The sequence below is a fragment of the Rhyacophila brunnea genome, unplaced genomic scaffold, assembly GCF_057557595.1.
Source record: "Rhyacophila brunnea isolate RB1 unplaced genomic scaffold, BYU_Rbru_1.0 scaffold_23, whole genome shotgun sequence".
Classification (NCBI taxonomy): domain Eukaryota; kingdom Metazoa; phylum Arthropoda; class Insecta; order Trichoptera; family Rhyacophilidae; genus Rhyacophila; species Rhyacophila brunnea.
Window position 1 is genome coordinate 12,858,719 of NW_028232893.1, and position 27,999 is coordinate 12,886,717.

The 27,999-nt window shown below is 35.9% G+C and overlaps 3 protein-coding genes across 3 annotated transcripts; all 3 read left to right on the forward strand.

Moving 5' to 3' along the window:
• The first annotated feature begins 5,183 nt into the window (after positions 1 to 5,183).
• LOC147069522 (uncharacterized) lies at positions 5,184 to 9,077 on the forward strand. The gene is made up of 2 exons (XM_085950647.1): positions 5,184 to 5,276; positions 8,038 to 9,077. The coding sequence occupies exons 1-2, from the start codon at positions 5,265 to 5,267 to the stop codon at positions 8,719 to 8,721; spliced, it is 696 nt and encodes a 231-aa protein (XP_085806773.1). The 5' UTR covers positions 5,184 to 5,264; the 3' UTR covers positions 8,722 to 9,077.
• An 11,491-nt stretch (positions 9,078 to 20,568) lies between these two features.
• LOC147069523 (uncharacterized) lies at positions 20,569 to 21,921 on the forward strand. Its single transcript, XM_085950652.1, has 2 exons — positions 20,569 to 20,652; positions 21,087 to 21,921. Exons 1-2 carry the CDS (start codon positions 20,641 to 20,643, stop codon positions 21,645 to 21,647), a joined length of 573 nt encoding a protein of 190 aa, XP_085806778.1. The 5' UTR covers positions 20,569 to 20,640; the 3' UTR covers positions 21,648 to 21,921.
• A 3,930-nt stretch (positions 21,922 to 25,851) lies between these two features.
• Positions 25,852 to 27,531, forward strand: LOC147069524 (uncharacterized). Its single transcript, XM_085950826.1, has 2 exons — positions 25,852 to 25,863; positions 26,956 to 27,531. Exons 1-2 carry the CDS (start codon positions 25,852 to 25,854, stop codon positions 27,529 to 27,531), a joined length of 588 nt encoding a protein of 195 aa, XP_085806952.1.
• Positions 27,532 to 27,999: the final 468 nt, after the last annotated feature.

Sequence of the window (27,999 nt, forward strand, 5' to 3'; positions counted from 1 at the left end):
TAATACTTTTAGCCTTCTTTAAGCAGAATTGAATTCATTTTCAGTTTATTCTGTTTTGTATAGAAAGTTATTTCAGAAAAATCCGTAAAAAGTAAAAGACTATTATTGGTTGCTAAGGGGGTGGTCCTAGCAACTAAATTATATGTGCGTTACTATGGAAATCAAAATGACATTTCAGTATTCTATATTTGTTTGTTTTTTATTTACTTCATATCAAGTACGAGTTTGAGCATATTGAGCATAATAATTCAACAGGAAATTTAAAAACGTTGTATATAAAAAGTTCTTTTTATCTTATAATTATTATTTAAATTTAGTACTTCCAGTTCCAGTAGTTCCAACAACTATGCTTAGTTTTTTTTTATATTGATACATATTTATTTTGATTAATAAACACATAACCGTTTTTATGGTTGTTTGTTAGTTCGTAACTATTTTAATATAATATTATAGTATGACTTTATTATTTTGATAGTTTTATGTATATTACGGACAAACATAGTATGCAAGGAACGATTATTTAATTAAGAAATTATTTGTAAACTGCTTGATTAAAAGGTTTGATATCGACTACTCATTATTTTTTTCTTTCTTTCGACCATATTCGATCCTAATAGGATTATATGGGCCTCCACAGAGTTGTACTAACAAATTTTATTTTTACGAGAAATGGATGTCAGCAACTTGCTCAACCTATTAGGTCCATACTTATGACTCATACGCAAATTGAAAAACAATATGTGTACTTGCTATACGACAAAATGATAAAAAAAGTACTTATGGTTAACAAAGTTTATTTTGCACTATTTATGGCGGATATTAACATCCTACCTCCACCCTTTGCTACTGCTATAGATAGTAGTGCATTGAAATAATAGCATACTTAGTAATATAAGAGACACAATTACAAACACCTAGGCTTTGAAAAAATTACATAAATATATTGTGATCTTACTGATAATTGGACCAGGATCCCCCGGACGAAAGACCATCGCCTGACCTGCGTCCAATATATGACATCTGTAGTAAGATGGACATACCCAATATGTCCGTTTTTTGGCAGAGTTGAGTTATGTATACCACGAAACTCTTCTAGGTGAGATCTAAAAGCTGTCAAAATATGGTACGTCTAGGTCTTATATGTTCGGAGAAATAAGCTGTGTCAATATGTGATTTGTCCATTATTTGAATTTCTTAAGATGGAAAACTATGATATGTCATGATGTGACTTATTTTGGCTTCCTACATTTTTACACTTTTATCCCAGATAATAAGGCATATAAAAATTTATGACATGTATGATAATATGTCATATTTGGTCACCATTTTTGTAATTCTCAATTTGGCAGAATACGATATATCTCTAAGTCTGCACTCAGGACCCTGTAAAGCTACCCACAACGGAAGAGGCTCCACAGTTTAACGAGTTTGAAGATTTAGATCCAACTAGTGGTGATGTTTAATGTAAAACAATTGTAAAATTTATGTCTTTCGCATTATACAATGTGATTTTTTTATTACAATAAAATTATATGTTTGTCAGAACATGCAGTCTCCTTTCTTTTAAAAAAAAAACCTTTAAAACAACTTATAAATACGATAAACAACTATGTAATTTGATCAATATCATGTTTTGCCACCCGGATTAGATGGTAAAATATGATATGTCATGAAAGCTTGGAGATATTTAAAAAATTTCAGCATTTTTTCTATAGATACCTTAATTTAAAAAATATCTCTCTGTAAACAACTATTTTATACACATTTAACAATAAAATAAGGCTTTCAAAATTAAAACTTTGATTTTTCCGAGCTCGGCAAAGCTTAAAATTGCTCTCCTGAACAATTTAGAAAAGGGACATATTGGGGATTGCCATCTTACTATAGACATAATAATATTATGTGTAATACATACCTCTGCGAAAAATTATTGAAACCTGTACCTGTTATGCCTACGATTTCCTTTCGCAGATAGATATTAAAAGCTTTCTGGTGACGTATGTCAAATTCAGTTTGTTACGCGATAAATTTATTCTGTCACGTTTTTTTGCAACTTCGAAAAGTGCAATGTCCTTACTGAGTTGTACGCTACTTTATTATAGCTATACGAATGAATGAAATTTGACGAAATAACAACATATTATCATGTCCACTATCGACGATCGATCAATGGTTTGTTGCGAAAAAATGGCGTGTTAATATGAGAAATTAAATTATTATACACGTAGTAAACCAACCGCAATTCTGATTTCATTATTGATGTAACCGTTCTAATATGTACAATTATTGTAAATGTTATCAAAAGCATTGTATGTCAACACTTTCAACAAATGAGGTTAGTACTTGCAAAGCCATATACCTTTGTAAACTTGTATTGGTAGTATTATTTTCTAAGTTCTATTAGACGGAGACTTCAAGAGCGACCTTCCAATACGCCTGAAGTGTACCTAACCGAGAAAAAAAAACTTTTTTTTAAACGGTGCATGTTCAAACACGCGCGTTACCATAATCTTACTCCTTACTTCATTTATCGTTTGTCAATTTATGGCTACGGTCGTATGTTGTAGCTTAACCACTGGGGAATGCCAAAAAAATGGCGTATTTCAAAAAACACTACCTTATTCTTAAGTCAATAATTATTATAAAGCAATAATTATTCGTAAAATGTTTATTACACTTGAATGATCAAAGACATAGCTTATAATAAGTATCTTTAGAATTATCATCAAATGTGTCAATATTGCCCATTTTTTGAATAATAAAATGCCTAATTCTTGTCAAATTTGGGTTCACAGAGATTATCAATATATTTTTTTATCGTAAATATTTCACTATAATAATGTCGACATAAATTATACTGATGGTTTTATAAATGCGTTTAAAAATTAATAAATCTAAAAAAATTTAACACCACTGCACATTTATGTACTGAAATATGACTATATTCTAAAATATTAGAGCGAGAGGTTTAACAGAATACTATTTTATGTAATAAAAATACTTTATACAGTCATAAAATGTTCAAAATAAATATAAAGGATAATAAGGTTTCAAAATTATGTAAATAGATTATCTACAACGTTTAAAAAATGTCCAGGATCATGCTTTGAAAATAGAATAAAAGCTCCATTTTGACCCACGCTGAGCACGTCCGCCCTTAATGATAAACTTATATATTTTTATTTAAAATTATACATTAGATTGAGAATTACATGCACACAAAAATAACAATGAGTAAAACAAAAAATAATGGTTGATATCAGTATTTATTTATATACACTATTTTTTATAAAATTTTTGGTACCTATACTAGGTTTCTCCTAGTATATACAATATCTCTTCAAGTCGCCTGTATACCTTAGACTGCATGAGCTCTTTGGATTTATATATTTATTTGATGTCTCATGTACCTCCTCAGTTGAATGATACTCACCTGTTTTATCAGTCAAGCGACGAGCGATCTCAGCCACCGTCTTCAAAGCAGACAGTCTCCAAGGTCCAAATGTCTCAAAACTCAGGGGACACAATATAATTAGATGACAATTTTTTGGCTTTGTTTGACTCAAAAAAAGAAGCTGCTGAACCTAACCTAATTTCAGATGAAATTCTGCGAGTATATCCACACTTTGTGTTCACAAAGTGTTCAACCAGTGTGTGCTTCCCGTGATCACATACGCGTGTGAAACATGGACCTAAGTAAAAGAGAGATCCAGAAACTTAGAGTTGCACATTGTGGCATGGAGAGGTGCATGCTGGGCACAAAGGACAAAAAGAGGAATCAGTCGATAAGAAAGCAGACAAGGGTTTGCGATGTAATAAACTTCATTAAAAGCCTTAAATGGAGATGAGCTGGATACATAGCTCGAAGAAGAGACAGTCGTTGGACAAATTTAGTCATCCAGTGGTATCCAAGAAGTACAAAACGTCCGAAAGGTAGACCAAGAGGCCGCTGGATCGATGAAAGTGCGGAAATCTGCGGAAGTACGTGGCAACGCAATGCACAGGACCGAGAGAAGTGGAAGCAGCTTGAAGAGGCATCCAGCAGTGGATAGATTGAGATTCAGGCTGATGATGATGATGGTATCCATGATAGTGGCATTCCAAATCATACATTTTACTCCCCTACATGAAATCATCGTAATACCATGACAAACATATTTCATTTTACATAATGCGAACCAAGTGATTGTCTAGCCATAACGTATCGGCTTACAATGTCGTGGCCCCTGGTTCGAATCCTGGGTATGTCAAAACTTCTCATATTATTCTCTTCAAAGCCAAAGCTCCAAATGTAAACTATTAAAAAAAATTACAAGATAAAAATATTTTTTTATATACAACGTTTTTAAATGTTCTGTTGAATTATTATGCTCAATATGCTCAAATTTGTACTTGATATGAAGTAAATAAAAAACAAACAAACAAACAAATATAGAATACTGAAATGTCATTTTGATTTCCATAGTATCGCACGTATATATTAATAATTTAGTTGCTAGGACCACCCACTTAGCAACCCCACTTAGTGGATTGAATTACGGATTTCTTCCAAAATAACTTTTTATACAAAACAGAATTAACTGAAAATGAATTCAATTCTACTTAAAGATGGCTCTAAGTATTAAAAGAATGCTGGCATTGTGTTCTGATATATTCTAAAAGTTTCAAATGTCTAGCTAATCGAAAAGTTAGTTAAAAATTGATTGCAAGTTTTGTACTGGATAAACAACCACCGGAAAAATAAGAATATGAGCTAATAAAAACGTTGTAATAAACTTTACTATTGATGTTTTAACTGAAAATGTTACAATTGTAGCATAAAAATAATAGAAAAATAAAACATCTTTAAATCATCAAAACATAATAAGAAAATTTCCAACGCGTAAAAAAGCTTGCATAATTTAGAATCGCTCCAAAAAATTGTTTATACTAATTTTAGGCGAGAAAAAAATATTATTTTCCGTATGTATCATAATACTGTTATTAAATTGACCGCTGTGCCTATCTTGACCGAGCGATTCGCGTTCAAGTACATCGCAAGAACGGCGAACTTTAGATTCCGTGGACAATGCTGGTATTTTGGAGAGAATGTATCGTTTTGGGATCCGCCCTGCCCCCCCTTCTGGGCGTCGAGGGCTGCAGTTAAGTTAAGTATAAATACTCCGGCACTGCTTCGATTTGGCACAAGCAGTTTTCGAATTAGAAAAGGCTTTACTCGCCTAGGATTATATTTCTATTGCAAACAATCACAAAAACAATTAAAAATGAACCCACTGGTGAGTTGAACTATTATGTGTAACAAAATAGTACTATGACCAAACCACCTTTAACCTTTAATTGTTTTCAAAATTAATATTGCATTATTATAATCAGATTAAAGATCTGTTAACCTAATAACTTGAACGTGTTTAAAATCAAACAAATAAATATTCAAAATTTTGTTTTTGTAACAAAGTGATTAATTCTAATACGATAAAATTTAAATTAAACATATCATCTGGAACGAGTTTGTCCAATTTTAAACTATGCAAATCAAATTAAATAAATATATTGAATAAAGAAATTAATTTTTCAATAAAAAATAAAGTAATTGTCATATTAAGTAAATTTTTTTTATAAATATTATAATACTTACTGGATATTGTGTAAATTACCAAGCGATTTTTTAAAATCTATAAATTGAATTAACGTTAACATGGTTTAACTCCGTTATAATTATTATAAAAACCAAAGTATTTTTTTATTAATTCGAAAATATTCAAAATTTTTTATGTTACCAGCTGTTTCTGACTATAAAGCCGTTTTTAAAATAACTATAACTTTGATAATTATTATTATATTGTCGTTTTAAAAATGGGTTTATAGCCAATTAGGTATATAACACATATATTATAAAATTAATTTTAAAAAAACTCAGTTTTTTAATACATTAAATAGTATTAAGTGAAATAATAAGTGAAAAAGTATTATACAATTTAAAATATAACACAAAAATATAACCGAGATCACTTGTTTAGCAGAAAATTCTTCATTATTAGACTATTACAGTTATATATATATATATATTTTTTTAAGCCGATTTTTCTTCGTGTGAGACTTGCAAATTACTTACAGTTTATTAACAGCACTCTGGAGACATTTTAAGATACTTCTCATTACTTATTGTAATACGCACAATCGTTTAGTTTATAATATAAGGTTGACCATCATCTTTTATTAGGAAGACTTAAATGCGTGACAATTTACGGTTAAAAGTGATTGCTCAACATTCCTACGTACACAATAACAGATTTGTCTCCGCTTTTATAACCGGGATTCTCCAGATTAAAACCAGTTATAGTAATAAAGTTAGGGTATTTGTCGATTTAATAAATTTACACAATACAATATCTTTACAATCATAATCCATTCTTTATGTCAAATTCTATCAACAAGTAATTCAATTGTTTCAATATAAAAAAGAACAAAAATAAACCGCTTTCATTCATTTGTTTTACTTTAAACCGATTTGCTTTTATTTTGTCTTATATTTACTTTATTATTGTTGGATTGTCTCTGGAATATTATTTATTTATCTCTGCTTTATTTATTTACTTATAATATTTACGTTATAGCTTTTTTTTTGTAAAGATTGAATTAAAAGTAAAAAGTAGCTGACGTTTTCCAAACTACAAGGTTAAATTATTGGTTATGCTAAATAATATTTCAATTAATAATTATAATATTATTAAATAAATAAATCGAAATTAATTCATATTATACTAATTGATAGAAAAACATTAATCTTCTTTTAATAGTAATATAGTTTAATTATTTTTAACTATGTTAAAATGCTGGTTTATTTAATTATTAAGTAAGATAAATCCGAAATAACAAAACTACTTTTAATTATAAGAAATACATCATTTATGTTTCGAAGGTGGTCTATTTTTTTACTATTTACTATTTAAAAATGGTTTTTTTTGTTTGGTGTGTTAAATGATTTACGAGTTTTCTATTAATAGTACTTGATTGTATTAGTATGATTTGACCATGTATATGTACTCGTAATAATCTTGTGTCATTTACACAAGTTTCTTGTCAAACTTGCACTCAATGCATTTTATATTAGCATATTTTTTTATTTATTAATTTGTTACAATTCTTTATCGTTAAGTAAGTGTATAAACAACAACATGAATTAAAATAAAAACACAGTATAAAGTAGGTATTTAATCCACATAACTATGAATTAGTTACTTTAACTAATATAATATGTTTTTTTAAAAATAAAGTGGATAATAATTATTATGGTCGAAGTAATTCCTTAACGTTTTTATATAATTAATTGGAGTAACAACCAATTGGCTATAATCAACAAGGTAGTAAAATGATAAATATTATTTTATTCACCATAATATATAGTGAATGCGTTGTATTTATGTTTAATCAAATTTATAATTCACTTCAATTCAAAAACACAAAAATAAGACAATTAGGTTAGGAACTTTCTGATTATGGCTGTTAGAATTTTCGAGTATGGAAAAATATAACTTAAACTTAAACACGTTTAAGTCTGTTAATATAATTAAAATGCATAGAAGCTTGTCACGTAAGTAAAACGTGCATTAAAAATTGGTAATTTTTGAGGACATTGGATTTCGATTAATTTGTTATGTTATCCAATAATTTCAAAATTTGTCTGGTAACATTTTTACTGATCGGTTTCTGCTTTGCGATTGATAAAGCATTATATTTCTAATATTAGTACTATCGACTGAATGTACTTGATGGAATTTGAATTTAAATACATTGTATTTCTGCCAAAAATATTTCATATTACTAATGTCACTTTGGGGACATAATCAGCTGATATTCTAAGCTCAATTAAAAAAAAAAAGTTTTGAAAAGCATTAAAAAATAACTGTAGTTTATTATTTTAAAGTTAATTGAGTAATTAATATTAATAATATTGGTCCTCGTGAAGTATTGTAACTTTGTAAAAATATAATTGTATAATAACATGATTATAATGGAATATTTTTTGTTGTCCTATAGTTCGCCGCCACTTTCCTGTGCGTTGCCGCCATGGCTTCAGCATCCGGATACCTCGGTCATGCCTTGGTTCCAGCTCATGGATACGGAGGACACTATGGCGCCCATCACGGACCCGCCCCCTTGGGACATGACGGACAAGTCATAGATACCGCTGATGTCGCCCATGCTAAGGCCGCTCACTTTGCTGCCCATGCCGCTGCTTCCCACGGAGCTCATGCTGGAGCTTATGGTGCCCATGGTGGAGCTTATGGTGGTGCTCATGGTGCCTATGCCCCAGCTGCCCACTACGGAGGTGCTTACGGTCATGGTGGTGCTTATGCCGCTCATGGTCATGACTCTCAAGGACTCCATATCTACGGCCCAGCTCCTCTTGGACATGACGGTCGCGTTGTAGACACCGCTGCCGTTGCTCACGCCAAGGTCGCCCACCACGCCGCATTCAACAACGCCGCTCACGAAAACGCTGCCGGAGCTCACGTTTCCTGGGGACTTGGTGGTCATGGTGCCCATGGTGCTTATGGTCATGGAATCATCGCCGCACCAGTTGTTCTCGCTCACGGAGGACACTACCTTCATGATACCCCTGAAGTTGCCCACGCTAAAGCCGCTCACTTTGCCGCTCATGCCGCTGCTGCCCATGGTGGTCATCATTATGGCTCCGCTTATGGACATCATGGCTGGTAATTACTTATATGGTAATTGTTACCAGAACCTAACGACCGAGCACCCATGCTGACGATTAATGATATTTTATTTATTCTAGACGAGTCCCCACTATGTTAGTGTATATAAATAATAATATATCTAAAAGAACTTCAATGTTCTACATGTATACATTCATTTATTTACGAAGAACTGTATATACGTTGATCATAATATTTTCAGTTTGTATATTCTAGTTTTTCTTTGTTATTTTTGTATATTTTTTTTATATAAAAGAACTGTGATGAATGCAATACGAAATAAATCGAAAAAAAATAAAAGAATTATTTAATTTAAACCTAATAAATAAATTGTTTACTATGAAACAACAAAAATTTAAAAACAGAGTTTCTAGACTGTTTAAAACTATCTTCTACATCTCCTTTTGATACCTTTTTGGTACTTAATAAGGTAATCACCAGGAAACACAGAATTAATGGAAACTGAAATACCTAACGGTTGTGGAGTAACAACTCTCGATCAACTAACAGATCTCGAGTGTGGAAGAATATGGAATAAACTTAAACACGTATAAAAAATACGTCATTCTAACAATGTACTTCTTCTCTGCTCTCGGTTCATGCACTCACGATAATTCAATATTGGTGTATTTTAAGAATGCAACACACACTATTGCACGTCTATATTGTGTTTCATTTTCGTAGGATACTCACATATTCGAAATCCTGCTTCGAAATGTAGTGTATTGAAGGTATAGCCTATCGGAATTCTATTCATTAATCTGTTCTATGGTAATCAAAAAGATTAACGTGGTATACCTGTTATAAAACACTACAGTATTTTGAAATTTTAGGTTAGATATTGCGCCAAAGTAATTAATAAAGTAACAAGAGTTATGTGGGAGGGAAATTTTGTAGCAACAAGTAATGAACGAATAAAATTGTACAAATCAGTTGCCATTATTTATCAAAGCGTTTAAGGCTATACCTCAGTTGAGGCATGGTCTAAAAAGACCGTTGCTAGGCGATGCGCGGATTGTGAAAATGACGCGTGCCGAACGAAATATAATTTCTCATATAAATCCAACATGCGTCCATCTAATGTTCAGTTTATTGTTTTATTAGTAACAATAATAATATATTCATTGACATGTTTTCTTTTTCAAGTAAATGTGTAACGTTTTTTAGTCATCTTTACACGATATAAGAATTAATACCCCCGTCGCCATCACGAAACAAAGTGAGGTGTTCACAGCTCGAAGTTTGCTCTCCGATTGCCAGCGAGTCCAAAATTTCGTCACACCTATAGTTGAAAATTATTTGCCGTTTCACTGAAGTAACTTCTTAAAATTTCCACGTTAACAATACATGAGCATAGCATTTGTGTGCTTATTAATTTTTTTTTGTAAATCCCGTTAATTTTGGACATTTTGAAAGAAACTATGTTACTATTATAAATCATGTATCCGTAGTATAATATGCAATCAACAGTTTAATGTTTATTTTTGTTAAAAGGATTCAAAAAGCCCAATAAGAAATTCTAGTCAAATGCATTTGCAAGCAAGTAAGACGCAGTGTTGTGTGTTAACAATAATTATTGTAGATAACCGTCTTATTTATGAAATTGCTCCTAGTATGATATCCGTGTTATATTGGAGCAATAAAACTAACGGAAACGTGGTAGGTACCATGTTAAATATGAAAACTAGCCCTACAGATATATGAATACTAGCTATTTTTGTCGTACTTAGGTAGGACGCAGGTGACACAATTGTTTAAAACACAATAGGACAAATCCAATGGATGCGGGTTCGATTGCCTACGAGCGTCGTATTTTTTTCAAAGATTTTGTCTAGTAGGCATACATTTGAAGTGTTTTTAAATTATGTATGTCAGTGGCAAGAGTTGGAGGTAGGATGCTAAAATCCAACATAAATAGTGCACACTAAACTTTGTCAGTCATACGTATTTTTTTTGTTTTCATTTAAATAAGACTACAATTTTCAGATAGTATTAGTTAGTTTTTAAAATGCAATTAAACCCTGCCTAAACCACACCATAACAGTTTAGGTATGATATGAGTGATCCGACAAAAATAATGTAAACTTTTTCAGTCATACTTGTTTTCGTTGAATTAAGAACACATATAACAGATAGGTAGTGTTGGTTATTTATTTTTTAATTCATTAAACCCTTTCTTACCAAACCATAATACATAAAAAATATTCTTCTATCTACAAAGTATCTAAAATGACGTATGATTAAAATGGTATAGTTTTAGATATTTTATAAATGAACGAATATTTTTTGACTATTATCTAGTATGGCTTAGTTTATGTAAGGTTTAATTGAATTTTAAAAACTAACCAATACAATGAAAACAAATATAATATAGTATATTATAACTGACAAAGTTTTGTCTGCACTATGTCTGTCAGATCTTAACAGCCTACCTCCACCCTTCGCTACATACAATGAACAATAGAAACGTTCTGAAATCCATGTATTGTTATAATGAAATTAGTTAAATATATTAAATTCCACCCAATTAATAATAACTCTTCGTATTTTCCGTTCTATTTTTGAATTAAATCAACAACCTTCTGATGAATGAAACATTCTCCAATAATTCTGTCTTGATATTAAAGAAATGTTTTTTACGAGAACCAAATATACGCGATATTTTTTCTTTGAACGTAATTATTTTGACACAAATCATAATAAATAATAGTAGTTCTATATTTTTTACCATTGGCGCCTACATAGCAAGCTTTATACAATATAATAGTCAGCAAAATTAATTTAAAAGTGTACCAGAACTATATATTTACCAAACATTATCATCTTGGATATATACTGTTATATGGTGACCTATCCAAACAAATTCCATTCCATTTAGACTTGTGCGTTGAATTGCCACCTATTTCCGAAGAACTTAACATTTATCTCGAATTTAAATTTCAATTAAATTACGATTAGTAAGCTCTGTAGGTCGATTATTATAGGCCCGAAACGTAGTTTGAATAGATAGATTCATTATTGTTGTAATCAATTTTAACAATTTGTATATGCTGTACAACTGTGTATCTTTTCATGATGATTTGCCAAACAATACTGAACAAAAATGTCAATTTTTGTAGGAAACAAAAAAAATGGCTGCTACGTTTAAAAAATCTATAATACTAATTTTATAACCAACTACATCTGTACGCCTGTTTTTTTCTTTTTGTCTCGTTATGATACAGAAATTACAAAATCAATATTGATATCATTTTCATATATTATGGTGCATTTACACTAGGACACTTCTATCGTAATATTTATGTTTTGTTTCTAAAACTAAATTTCACAGACATGCGGGTCTATTCTATACAAAAGACTGCTTTCGTCCGCTAAAACCGCTAACTAGGGTATGTTTGTATCAAATTATTAACACGTATTACGTTAAAGTGCCCACCACCACCCGTCATATATGCACAACCGTGGATATGCACGGCCGCTTTCTATGACGCTTTAAACGTGTCTGAAAGAAGTGATTTTAAGTGCTCATTCCGTCCCGAGACGGAGCCGCACGGGACTGATGCTGCAACCATGCACCGTAGTGCTGAAAGAAGAAAGTTAAGAAAGAAAATGTTTGTTTTTGGACTGGCTCTGCTGTCCGCCGACGTTAAGCGCTTTGTGTACCCGCATACTGAGTGTCACGAATTGAAATGGATGAGTCTACAGAAGAGTCGGGACTATCCCGCTCCCCATACGACGCTGCAAATTTCTCAAATGCCGCAAAGTTGGCCTCGGTTGCTACCAGATCTCCATGACCAATTGGGCCCGTATGAGGACGGACCCTGGCAAACAGCTCCGCTCGTTCGAATTCCATAAGCGGGCAATCCCAGAGGATGTGTTCAACATCTTGGTGGTCATGCCCGCAGGTACAACCCGGCCCATCTACTATCAAGCCAAACTCGTGGAGTCTGGCGGCGAAGTTGCCATGGCCGGTGAGGAACTGGCTAATCCAGTGCGAAGGTTGGAGTCTTCTAGTTTGGTGCCTGCAGAATACGTCTGGAAAAAAACGGTAAGTGTGCCGCCCCTTGGGGGAGGCGGTCCACCTCGCCTGCCATGCCGCAAATGCGGTCTTGTACACAATGTCACTTACAGTCTTCCTGTAAGGAACGTCCTCGGATCTCTGCGGTGGTGTCAGATGGACACCGGCGAGTATTGTGCTGATCCCCCTCAAGAGGAGGGTGATCGATCCTCTGACTTGGACGTGCAGATCGAGGGGTAGCACCCCCGCGAGTACGGCAAGCGCGTCAGTAGAAGTTGTGCGGTAGGCTTTGGTAAGCGAGATCAGCGCAAGTCGCTGCCCGCTTAATAGTGCGCGTCTCACGAGAGTTAAGGAGTTTACTCGAGAATGCCAAATGCTGGAGGCGTAACCGGCAATTCCCATGAAAATTGCGCCGTATGCAACCTTAAGGGCTCTAGGCTTAAGTCCCCAATTGCTGCCCGCCATTCGGGCCATTCTCTGATAGGCCGAATTGGCCTTAGAGACGGCCGTCTTGGCGTGGTGAACGAAAGACAGCTTGTCATCAAGAATTACTCCCAGATACGTAACCCTTTCGGAGAAACGCACTGAGGTCTGGCCAAAACGAACCGTGGGCGGCCGTCGAGTTATGTTGACCCGAGAACTACCCCTGAGGAGGACAGCTTCCGTTTTGCTCGGGGCAAAGGTCAGCTTGTTCAGCAACCCCCAATTAAGGATTCTGCCCAAGGCGTCCGTGGCTGCACGCTCAAGTGCCGGTCGGCTGGTCGCCCCAACAAGCAGGAGCAAGTCGTCGGCGTACGCAACGAGCGTGCAGCCCGGAGGCAGTGGCAGGGACAGAACGTCGTCAAACAGAATGTTCCACAGAAGGGGTCCCAGGACGGAGCCCTGAGGACACCCCATGGTGGTCCTCCTGTGAATCAGGCTGGGGCCGGAGTCGTAGGTTATCTCCCTATTGCTGAAGTAGCTTTGAACTAAGGCAAAGAGGTCCCCGGGGATCTGTTTCAGCCTAAGCTTTGCCAGAACCAAGGGCCACCACGCAGTATCAAACGCGCCCGCTATGTCGAGAAAAATCCCGGCAACGAGGTCCTTGCCAGAGCTCTCCACAGAATCGATCACAAAGCGAATCGCATCCTCGGTGGACTTTCCGGGTCTAAACCCAAATTGTCTTTGCGAGATTGGACAGTTTTCCGACAGGTGGGACTCAATCCTGCTGTTTATCAATCTTTCCAATATCTTCCCGAAGACGGGAAGGAGCGTAATCGGTCTATACGCTTTCGGGTCACAAGGAGGGCGACTGCCGGCTTTGGGGATCACCGTGAGATGACCCTTTTTCCAGCAGTCGGGGAATATGCCACTACTCATGCATTCTTTGTAGAGTTGCGTGATCTCGTGTGAGGCAAGAGACCACGCCCTTCTCGCTAGCGCGTTATCTATGCAGTCAAGCCCCGGGGCTTTGCCAATCGGGAGGCTGGCAAACAGGATCCCTAGCTCGGACATGGTAGTGGCTGCGGATCGCGGAGTGTTTAAGGGGAGCAGCGCATAGACGCGAAGCTGCTGAAATCGGTCGTTGTCAATGTCGAGCGACTCGTTGTCCTGCGGGATAAGAGCATCCAACAGGACTGTGGCGGACTCTTCAGAGCTATTGGTGAACGATCCGTCGGGGCGCCGTACCGCCGACATGACTTTTCCGGGCCGTAGGCCAAGCTTCATCACGCGGAAGGGGGGGCCCCACGGATCATTGCCACCCATTTCAGTGACGAACTCTCTCCAGTGCACCTTCTTAGCCTTACTGATTGCCTTTTTGAACTTGAGTCTAGTGGTCCTGTAGGTGACCGCAAGCGGATGGTCCGCGTGCAGCGGCCCCTCCAGCGATCTTCGCGCTGCTTGTAAGGCCCTTCTGGCCCTCCTCATCGTGTCTCTCAGTCTTGTCAGTCTCGGCTTCCACCAGGGTGCGAGGTTCGGCGGTCTCGGGGTCGTCCTTCCGATAGTGCCCTCCGCTTTTTCAATAATGAGATTCGTGAGGTCCTCAGCCGCAGCGTGCATGTCCTTTGGCGGAGGGCGCGAGGCCATCCTGTCCAGACCCTCAGCAAACTCGCGGTCAAAACGTACCCAGTCGGTTCCCTTGGTCCTGAAACGCCTCGGCAGTGACTCGCTCACAAGTGGAGCGAGAGACGCGTGGCCCCTCTCGGTCCTGTAGGCGAACGTGATCAGACGGTGGTCGCTTGCTGACGCTTCCAAATGGACAGTCCAGTTCACGACGCGTCCGGCAGAACCATTGGATATCAAAGTGACATCAATGTGAGATTCCCCATTGTTGGTAGAGAATGTGGCTGGACCATTAGAGTTATTCAGCACCGTCAGGTCGTGAGTTGCCACGAGTTCCTCGAGGGGCGCCGGATTGTCCCGGCCAGACCGCGGCCCCCGGGGGGCCCACAGCCATGATTGAACGTTGACGTCCGCTCCCACTATAATCTGTTTGCCGCGGCATGCAACCAGAATTTTATCGAGCTGTTCGACGCATTTCAGGATGTTTACGCTGAATTTAAAGTAAGAAGAGACCACCACAATGGAGTTCCCCGATCGGTCGGAGACCTCCGCTACGGCAAAGAGTTCGCTCGACAAGTGGGCAAGGTGTAGCACATATAATGTTTGAGGCTTTCACGGTTGTTTTTTATCGTAGTATATTCTTGGGTTTTCACCGTGTCTCCTTCTTCCTTGATAATGATAATGATAATGGCCTCTGCAACGAGCCCGAAACGTCGAGTAAAGAAGGAAGAAGGAGACACGGTGAAAACCCAAGAATATACTACGATAAGGTGTAGCACCACTAGGGTAGGATTCGCAACGAAGATGCAGGCCATGGACCCCAGGCCGTGGTGCATTACCCGACCCCCACTGAAACCCAGGTTGGGGCCGTAGGAGTAAGGCTCCTGCACCAGGACCAAATCGATGTCCATTTCCCGAACCGTCTTGATCAGCTCCGCCGTTATAGCCTTCCCTTTGCCCGCATTTAACTGACCGAACCGAATCATTGAATCGAATAATCCGTTCGGTTCCGCTCCTGTGCCATTGCGTACTTGCGCGCTGGGCAATCAGGGTCGATCGCTGCATGTTGATGCGGCTTCTTGTGCCTGGTGCAGGCCGGGCACTTTCCGGGGGCCTTAATATTAGGGCATTCAGCCCTATCGTGTCCTTCCTCGGTGCAATGGCCGCATGTGGCGCTTCTCGCCGAACAATTCTTTGCCATGTGGCCGTATAAGTGACACCTTGTGCACTTGACGACGCCGACTGCGAAAGCACGGCCTATCGATCCTTTCGTATAAAGAGTTTTTAGCGAGAGGTGCCAGAAAAGTTACCACAGGGATAACTGGCTTGTGGCGGCCAAGCGTTCATAGCGACGCCGCTTTTTGATCCTTCGATGTCGGCTCTTCCTATCATTGCGAAGCAGAATTCGCCAAGCGTTGGATTGTTCACCCATCAAAAGGGAACGTGAGCTGGGTTTAGACCGTCGTGAGACAGGTTAGTTTTACCCTACTGATGACCGATCATTGCGATAGTAATACTGCTCAGTACGAGAGGAACGGCAGTTTTGGACATTTGGTTCACGCACTCGGTCGACCGGCCGGTGGTGCGATGCTACCATCCACAGGATTAGGCCTGAACGCCTCTAAGGCCGTATCCCGCCTAGGCAAATCGGGCGGTGATACGTGATGTGAGTTCCGCGAGTCGAAAGGCTCTCTCATCTATTAAACAATGTGACATCTATCAGGCGGCCACCGTTCGCGGGGGCCCGCCGTCGAAGCCCGCCGAGGCGGGGCGATCACTGCGCTACGCGGTTAAATGTCCCGGCGCAACGGCGCCCCGTCCTCTGACTAAGCTTACGTTCGACGTCGGAACTCGGAATCGTCCGCAGACGACCTTCGTACATGGCAGGGTGTTGTGCCCGGTAGAGCAGCGTCATGCTGCAATCCGTTGAGACTCAGCCCTACGCCAAGAGATTCGTCCGATCGCCTCCGAGGAGCGCGTTTCGGCACGTGATCAGACGACGACGACGACAGCGGCGGTCGACGCGCGGCAGACTCTCGAGTTTGCCGCGTTCGTCCGTCCTGTCTGTTGTTGGTTTTTAGCGAGACTTCACGAGTCGCGCCGGCATCGCCGGTGCTTCTCGTGGGGTTTCGCTTTTTTTATCAATTCCTGCCCGCTCTTGACGGTTTGCGTGCGTGCGCGCGCTCGGTCGTTCGGCCGAAACAGACAAACAAGTATTAATTGTTGCAATAAATGATATATTTTAATGGCATGCCCCCTGCCGGTGCTAAAATTTAGAGCATGAGCGATAGAGAGAGAGCGAGAGAGAGACAGTTTCGACTGATTAACTGATTACAATACAATTACAATTATAATATTTCAATATAAAATGTATGTAACAAATACTAACACATTATCACGTTAGCAAGTTAGCGGTCGATAGTCACCTTTTGTATAGAATAGACCCGCTGGTGTCTGACATAAATTCCCGTAAGTATACTTCTTTCACAAAATCAGTCTGTATATAGGTAACAATTGCGATAGTATGTGGCGTTTACATTATGCTAATATAAGTTATTTCCTCACTTATGTCGTATAATTTCCACGAGTTGTGTCACTACTCACTATGGGTTCAAAAAAAAAAGTCGCGGCGAATGCTATTATTCTCCTTCTGAGTCCTTTGTCAAAAAAGAGAGAAAAAACCTTCTATCTGAATACAAAATTATTGGTACCAAGTAAATAAAATAGTAAATAACGCACTTCCAACAATTCATCACAAGCATGTCAGCTGGTCAGATAGCAATGGTGAAGTGGAGAGGTGAGGCGCGAGCAAAAAGGTGCGAATATAAAAATAACAATTGTCTATTTTATCCGATTGAATCAGTATAATATCTTCATTCTGTATATCTATTCCATGCAGACGAAAATGCGGGCCATCGCCAGTGTTCGAAGCAAATCTATTAACTTTACTAATTTACACACTTAGGTACTTTAGTAATTAATGTAATAAAAACATATGTTAACGAATTATTATCGTTTGGCCGTGAGATTACAGGTGAAATACGGCCTCTTTGTCGGTATATTTCCGTCAGATTAGATGTAGGTAATGAAAATATTATGTCTATGAATATTATATATAACAATACTCTGAATATTCAGAACCACGTATATTGTAATTCATTATACATAATTATTAATTAAAAATAAAAATCAAGAAAGAAATACAAAAATTGAGACTGGCAAATGGTGCTTTTTTTAATATTAGACACCAAAAGTCCTCAATGTAAATGTTATACTGCGTATGGTTAGCTATTGTCTCCTCTACTCTTTTTTAAAACATGTATAAGTGTCGCTAGATTTCAAAATCAGCCAAGTCCATAATATATGAATAGGATAAAAACAGCTTTTTGTTTTCTCAAATACACAGTCACAAGGGTGAAAGTTTATATTATTTCGAGTATAGAATATTTAAAATTAATAAAATCCACATTTTGATAATGCAGAAATGTTAGAAATCAGTAGTTCTTCAGCAATTCATAAAAAAGTCAAAAGTACCTAAAGGTGGACTTGGCTGAATTTGAAATGTAGCGACATTTAATAGACATTTAATGTCAGTGGTGAAGACTCCTTACTAGGAAATCATTTAGAGCATACCTTAATAAAACAATAATTTTATATTTATTTATTTATCTAGATAAAAGAGTATTATAGCATTGTAGAGATGTGCCATAATAAATTATAAATACAAAATATAATACAAATAACAACCAATAGTAAACTGATAAAAACAATTAAGAATAAATTTAACCTAATTAACACATCCACGAATATTATATAGTTCGAAAAAAACAACCTTCATATTGTCATCAAATAGGTTAATCGCACGATACACAGCATCATGAAACATCACACCCGTCTTGCGAGGGGGTATCATGAAGACTGCAGAGTTACAAGTGATATTGGTGGGAATGTGAGAAATTGATATTTTTCAGTATAGGCGAGTTGTAAATGAACCCACGAAGAAGTAAAAAAAATGCTTTAAAAGAGCATCACTCAGGTAGACAAGGATTGTATTGATAGCATAATATCTAGAAGGAAAATTCTTTATACTATAATTATAATAAGAAAAGAATCCAAATTATGCCCCTATTTAAAAAAATATAAAAAAATTATTCTGGACTCGTTCCAACTTCATTGTACGGACTTGTGAGGACTCCAAATAATGCTGGCATATTCGAGACTACTTAAGAGCGTACTTCAGTGAAACGGCAAATAATTTTCAACAGTGGGTGCGACGAAATTTCATACTAGTCGCCAATCGGAGACCGACAGTCGAGCTGTCCGCACGTCGATTTGTTTTGTCATGGTGTCGGATGAAAATATTCGTAAATCTTGTAAAAATGACTAAACAACTTTATGTATGTACTTAAAAAAGAAAACATGTCAATGAATATACTATTATTATTAGTAATATAACAATAAACATAACATTAAATTGACGCATGTTGGATTTTTATGACAAACTATATTTCGTTCGGCACGCGTCATTTGCACAATCCGTGCATCGCCTAGCCACGATCTTTTTAGACCATTCCTCCATATACATAGAACTCGGATATTTTAGAATGATCTTGACACTCTCATAACAAAATCAAGCACTTTGCTAGATCATATTATATCATTACCAGAAACGCAGAAGATACGTAATATAATGTAATAGTTGTCCCAATATAATATCTACTTATAGATGCGCTGCGTCATTTATTTGTGTGTTCAAAGACTGTAATGACCCGTACTTAAACGATTGTCAGTTACTGGGAAATTATTGTACCTTCTTATACCTTCAAGGAATTAGATCATATTTTCAAAACAGTTCAAGTCTTTGAAAAAAATACGGTGTCCGATGCGACTTGAACCCGTATCCAATAAATTCATGCTTATGTGCTTTAACAATTAGGGTACTTAAACGATACCTTGATATAAAATACAAAAGCTGACGAAATTTGATAAGCATTTCAATACATAAAAATTGCTAGTTAATTTCGTCGTAATTGAATAGAGCACTTGTTACTTAATTGGGAAAGTGCATTTGCACGAATCCAGTGGATAGGGGTTTACGTCCCTCCGGGAAATGTAAATTATTCGTTTAATAAAAGAAAATAGTATATTATATTATTATGAATAATAAATAGCATTCAATTAATCTGTCATAGTTTTAAATATGGAATAGATAAGTATACATAGAGCCTGAAGATTCCAAAAGGTGAAACGAGGATCGGTAAAATAATTAAAGTTTACAGCTCATATGTAGCATAAAAAATTTAAATATTAAAATGGACACGTTAGCAGAATTCGTCAATGACATGTACGCCAATTTGAAATATGCAATATTCACTGGGGATGTTAAACTTTAATGTTGGATATTTTTTTTTGTAAATAATACTAGCTATTAGCCATTATAATATAAGGAATACTGTACATAATACCATTTATTTATGAATTTAGAAAGAGCAAAAAAAAACCGCGAAATTTTTGATACCGCCAAAAACATGTTTATAATAAATGCAAGCGGCAAAAATGTATTCCGTCTTTATAAAACATTTTACTCAAATTGACCGCAGAGCCTATGTTAGCCACGTGACTCTCGTTCAAGTACATTGAATGCAATGGCAGCTTTTAGAGTACATGGATAATGGTGATTATATTGAAGAGAATGTATCGGTTTGGAACCAGCCCTCCCCCCCTCTTGGAAACCGAGGGCTGATGCAGTTGTCTGGTATAAATACACCGACGCTGCACCAATATGGCATAAGCAGTTTTCAAATTAGAAAAGGCTTAGCAGTTTATTTCGATTGCAATCAATCACAAAATCAATTCACAATGAACCCACTGGTGAGTTAAAATTACTAACAAATAAAAAATTGCCTTGCTTTGAATTTCTTTTATTATAATCGGAACTATAATAATTGATTATTTTAAACATAACGTGTTTTATGTTCAACCAAGTTTATAGTATTTACACAACACTAATAAAGTAATTGCAAATTTATTGAATTAATTCATTTTCATAATATGCCTAAATTTGTATTACATACATAATAATAAATCATTTTGGAAAATATATTATTAGTTTATGGATTAAAATTTAAATACATATTATTCCTTAATGCAATTACTTTAGGACTTTCTGTTATCTTCCAACCTGCATTACAATAATAATTATTGTTATTAAATATGTAGGAATTGTAGCAGGAGTGTCCTTTATTTTGTTATCTAAAAAATAGAAATATATTATATGGTATAATATCTATATTTATTTTTCACAGTTCGCCTTCACTTTCCTGTGCGTCGCCTCCATGGCTTCAGCATCCGCATACATCGGCCATGGCTACGGAGGCCACTATGGAGCCCACCATGGAGCCGCTCCTTTGGGACATGACGGTCAAGTTGTAGACACCGCTGATGTTGCCCACGCCAAGGCCGCTCACTTCGCCGCTGTCGCCGCCGCTTCCCATGGAGCCCATGCCGGAGCATATGGTGCCCATGGTGGAGCATATGGTGCTCTTGGTGGAGCTTATGGCGCCGCTCACAATGGAGGTGCATGGGGTCATGATGGTGCTTATGCCCATGGTGCCGCTCATGGTCATGATTCTCAAGGACTCCACATCTACGGCCCAGCTCCTCTTGGACATGACGGTCGCGTTGTAGACACCGCTGCCGTTGCCCACGCCAAGATCGCTCACCACGCCGCCTTCAACAACGCCGCTCATGAAAACCACGCTGGAGCTCACGCTTCCTGGGGAGTCGGTGCTCATGGAGCTCATGGTGCCCATGGTGCTTATGGTGCCCAACATTATGGCTCCGCTTATGGACATGGTGCCTGGTAATTTCTCAATCTTCACCAGAACCCGACGACCAAGTATATGCGTCCATGATGACGATAATGGATTTATTTATTTTATACTCGTCTCCACTATCTAAGTGAATGTAAATATATATCAACCGACCTCATCTTTATATTATATTCATTTGTTTTAAAGAACTATATTATGTATGGTGATCATATTTTCAGTTTGTATATATATATATTTCTTTATTATTGCTTGTAAAAGCAACTGTGATGAATGCAATACGAAATAAATCGAAAAAAAATTAAACGCTTTATTTATTTTTATGTCAAAGCAAAAATACACTAAAAATATTATTATTTATTATATTATATCCACATAAAATATTTTACAATATAAATATTTTGATTTTACAGTGATACCTATTTTCATGTGATGACAGATAGTCATACTCGTTGAAAAAGAAAAATCAATTCACATTAGTTTCAAACGAAATTAATTAAATTAAAACGTTTTTTTTCAAATAATAATATTTTTATGTTGTCAACAGTTAAGTTACTTAACTGTATATATTTTAGCGTAGTAAGAAGTAGGCATACGTCATATAAAATCTATTTCAATCTAGACTATTATACAATTAACCAAGCCAAGCGGCAACGATTAGCTAACTTTTCTTCCTCATTTATAATGTTCCTATTTTTTGATTAATCGTATATGTTACCTATGATAACATTTTTAAATAGTAGGTTACTTCCTATCATAATAACACGCTAATCCTTTGGATAACATACTAATTTATTGATACTATAATGATTTGATATACTGTAAAGCGACAATCAAATTGAGGTGCATATCATGGTGCATGTCGTCTACTGTCACGCTGTCACGGCGATAAGTTTAGTCTATGGTTTCGTCATTTCACAGAATATTTTGAACCATCACTGTAATTTCACTGAAGAATGACAGTGATGAAGAGTGCCTATTGTAATTTATTAATAATTTGAATTATTATTAATTATTTATGCTAATTTAAATTCGTTATAAGAGTTTCTACGTATGCGTACATTAAAATACTTGCGGCATGATATCCATAGATAATATTTTGAACAGAACCCAACCTGCAGACCATAGATAATATACAACATTCTTATCGAAAATACATAGTGCCAACCGCTAAAAACAAAAAAAAAACGTGATTTTGACATGATATTCGAAATGCGTAGGTATGTGGAATATGATAAAAACATTCAAAACGTCATGCAGGTGTTGATGCAGTGCAGTTTAACGTGAGGTGACCTCATTGTTGTTTTAGTGATTTCGGCAGATTTTGCCAACTGACAATATTCGTTTAAAGGTACAAAATGTGCTACGGGTTGGGAGCATCAGTCTGATAACATTTTAAACACCCAGAATAACGATATTACACACTTTTTTTCCCACAGCGGCGGCTTACTGTGACGTCATGTGATAGTCAGCGACATGCACCTCAATTTGCTTCGCGCTTAAGCAGCTGTCAAACTGTTATGGGAGTATCATTTGTTTTCCTTAACGACCTGATGAAAATAAATGATTCCTCCGATTTTTCAAAATTATATTTTTTTATACGTACGTGATGCATACATCTTCTTCGTAGCTCGCTCTCTTACACGTTTTCATATATTTTCTCTCTAATAATGTATTAAAACTTACATACTTTTAATTTATTATGTTGTTCAAAACTATTTACAAATACAAAATAAATAAGATGACCGTTGGACTTCATCACAAACGAAGAAATTGTAAAGACAATTTGTATAATATTTTGATAATATAGAATATAATATTTGGCTAAACTGGAAATGAAACACAGGGTGTTAATACATTTTTTTGAATGTTCTATTTATTTTACCAAGAAGCATTAAAATAATTATTGCTTTACCGTACGTAGAACGGGAGATAGAATAATTTTTGTGTTTTCGCATTAAGTTTATAGAAACATATTTTTTCTTTCACTTGTTTAGCATAGGTATTTTCATTTCTGATTGTTCACTTTTGAATATCTAAAACAATCGTACTTACTTAATTTTGTAGTATTTGAATAAAAAAACAACTAACCAAAATATGTACTCGGTAGGGTGCAAATTTTTTTTAGATGTTATTACATAAATATCATTGCAAATAAATAAATAACATTATCCTAGTCAGAATCAAGAATATAAGTATTCTAAAATATGTCAGCATTACTTGGAGTCCTTACAGGTCCGTCCACACAATGAAGTTGGATCGAGTCCACAATAGATTTCTTAGATATCTTTACTTAATTGCATATGGATTCTTTCCTTATGATAATTATAATAAAAATAGTTTTCCGACTCGTTTTTTCTGGGTATGCTGTCAATACAATCTTTGTCCACTCGAAGGGTGATTGCGCTTTTATAGCATTTCTTTTTACTTCTTTATGAGTTCTTTACAATCCACCTATACTGGAAAATATTAATTATCATATTATAATACTCCTTCGCAGGATGTATGTGTTGTTTCATGATGCTGTGTATCGTGGGATTAATCAGATGGCATCATTAAGGTTAATTTATTTTATTTAACTATATAAACAGATACTCAGTGCTATACATTTTTTTTAAACGATTAAAGACATTTGAGGACAAGTGAACAATGTGAATTTATTAATTGTTAAAGGAATATTTAAATTTATACCACCGCTTTCAGTGGTATAAATGCTGAGGTAGATTAATTAATAATGATTGCTACTCATATGATCAGTAAAGTTAAGTATGGTATGTATTAAAATATGTATAAAAATATGTATTAGAATATATTAAATTGGGGGAGGCGTAGCAAACTAGAATTCAATATTGATAAATGCAATCTTTTATAGTTTACCAGAGCCTCAAAAGTGTTGTTTTTCCAATACTCGATGCATGGCAGAGTTCTGTCACGAATATCATCTGTAAGGGGTCTTGGCATTACGTTTGAGAGTAAACTGATATTTATTAGCCATATAGTTACCATTTGTAACAAAGCGCTTAAAATGTTGGGCTTCGTCATGCGTACTTCCCGGGTCTTTCAGATGTTACGGTATTAAAACTTTTATTTAATTTTTTAGTTAAAAGCAGACTTGAGAGTGGGTATATTGTTTGAGCACCGCATCAGTTGAAGTATGGCTTTATGGTGGAGAGGGTACAGAAGAAATTATTAAGACTCCTTTACTTGAGGTTGTATGGATACTATCCGTGGCTTTATCCAACTGACTTTCTCTTAGGCATGCTTACATATTGCAGTCTGCAATTTAGAAGAAATCTTTATTTTGCTACGTATTTTTTCAACTTATACGAGATATACATGAGAACTCTGCCATTCTGGGCAGTGTTGACCTGTGTGTCCCTGATAACTATCTTAGAAATAGAGACCATCAGTTGTTTATTCTCCCAAGGTGCAAAACCAACCTGCCACTGGTAATGCCAATTGAGAGGGCGATAACTATGTTCAACGAAATTGCTTCGGGTGTTGATATATTCCACCTACGCGAGAATGAGTTAAGGTGGACGTTGTTTTATAAATTCTTAAAATAGGGTCTGCTTAACTCATCCGGTGTACTTCCTTGTACCTATCTAATTTATCTACTCATCTTTCTCTTTTTTTATGTAATACTATTATATTTATATATCTTTGTTTCTAAATGTCATGTTGTGAATGTCTTAAACTTATAATTTGTAATGTCCACAATAATGTTAAAAAAATAAATAAATTGAACAATGATAATATTAATATGATTGATGTGATAATGATTACTATATAGACGAATCATGTGACATTAAATATTTTTTATTTGCGATGAATACCAAATAGTAAATATATTTTAGGAAACATAGCCCGATTTTGAAAGAGAAAAAAAGTTATATATTTATAATTGCAGCAAAAAACTGTTTACACTAGTCTTAGACAAATGAATAACATAGTATTTTCTATGTGTATAGTATTGATCACAAAGTCTATGTTGACCACACGTAATTTTAAAATACGTTATATGAAATAGCAGCCTTTAGATAGCGTGTACGATGGTGTTAATTTTGAAGAGAATGTATCGGTTGGAAATCCGCCCTCCCCCTCTTGTCGACACCGAGGGCTGCTGGATTTATTTAGTATAAATACTCCAGCGCTGCATCAATGTGGCATAAGCAGTTTTCAATTTAGAAAAGGCTTAGCAGTTTATTTCGATTCCAATAAATCACAAAATCAATTAAAAATGAACCCACTGGTGAGTTAAAATAACGAACAAAATAAAAATAATACATTGCCTCGCGTGTTTGATTTTTTTATAGTAATCGATCACCGAACTATTTATATTTATTTCATAATAAGCGTAACGTGTGTTATGGTAAAAATTTGTTACATTTTTTTATCTATCATTAAGTAAAAGTCTTAAGTATATAACTAGCTTGTAAAACTTACCAGTCAAGTAGTTATTATCAAATAATTAAGTGTGCATCGGTTTGTATTATAAAATAATACATGTCATTTTGGAAGACATTATTACAGCGTTTTTCTTAGCTCGTATTCTTATTTATCCGGTGGTTGTTTGTCCGGTACAATTCTTGCAATCGATTTTTAACTAACTTCCCGACTAGTAAGACATTTAAACTTTTAGAATATATCAGAACATGATGCCAATGCATTTTTTAATACTTTTTGCCATCTTTAAGTAGAATTGATTTCATTTTCAGTTAATTCTGTTTTGTATGAAAAGTTATTTCTGAAGAAATCCGTAAAAAGGAAAACTATTATTGGTTGCTAAGTGGGTCCTAGCAACCAAATTATTAATATGAATATATACGTGCGTTACTATGGAAATCAAAATGACATTGCAGTATTCTATATTTGTTTGTTTGTTTGTTCGTTTGTTTGTTGCAAAATAGCAAAAAAAAAATGATTTGTTGACGCCTTATTTGTACTATTTCAGAATTATTTCTACCAAGTACCAATTTTTTTGATCGTTTAAGCTAGTCAAGTCTATATGATTCAACAGAAAATTTAAAAACGTTGTATATAAAAAGTTCTTTTTATCTTGTAATTATTTTATGAATTAGTTATCCAAATAACTTTTAATTGTTCCATCACTGAGGTATTTTTAAAATATTACATTTCTTTTAAAATTATCTATTATGAGATTTTTATAACATTGTTATTGATTGTATTAAGATAGACACACTTGTGAAGTTGATTAAAACAATAATTTAATTGCATAATTAAGTCTAAACATCTCAAGATTTAAAAGAAGAAGAGGAAGGTTTAAAATTAAATAGTTATTTAATATACCCCCATAAAATAAAACATATGTATTTTATCGTAGTTCGCCTTCACTTTCCTGTGCGTCGCCTCCATGGCTTCAGCATCCGCATACATCGGCCATGGCTACGGAGGCCACTATGGAGCCCACCATGGAGCCGCTCCCTTGGGACATGACGGTCAAGTCGTAGACACCGCTGATGTTGCCCACGCAAAGGCTGCTCACTTCGCCGCTGTCGCCGCCGCTTCCCATGGAGCCCATGGTGGAGCCTATGGTGCCCAAGGTGGAGCTTATGGCGCCGCTCATAATGGAGGTGCCTGGGGTCATGATGGTGCCGCTCACTACGGAGGTGCCTGGGGTAATGATGGTGCTTATGCCCATGGTGCCGCTCATGGTCATGATTCTCAAGGACTCCACATCTACGGCCCAGCTCCTCTTGGACATGACGGTCGCGTTGTAGACACCGCTGCCGTTGCCCACGCCAAGATCGCTCACCACGCCGCCTTCAACAACGCCGCTCATGAAAACCACGCTGGAGCTCACGCTTCCTGGGGAGTCGGTGCTCATGGAGCTCAGGGTGCCCATAGTGCTTATAGTGCCCAACATTATGGCTCCGCTTATGGACATGGTGCCTGGTAATTTCTAAATCTTCACCAGATCCCAACGACCAAGTATATGCGCCCATGATGACGATAATGGATTTATTTATTATATAGTCGTCTCCACTATCTAAGTGAATGTAAATATATATCAACCGACCTCATCTTTATATTATATTCATTTGTTTTAAATAACTATATTATGTATGGTGATCATATTTTCAGTTTGTGTATATTTTTTTCTTTATTATTGCTTGTAAAAGCAACTGTGATGAATGCAATACAAAATAAATCGAAAAAAAATTAAAAGCTTTATTTATTTTTATGTCGAAGCAAAAATACACTAATTTATAATATATATACACTATTTTGATTTTACAGTGATACCTATTTTCATGGAATGACAGATAGTCATACTCGTTGAAGAAGAAAAATCAATTCACATTAGTTTCAAACGAAATAACTTAAAATCAAACATTTTTTTCAAATAATAATATTTTTATATTGT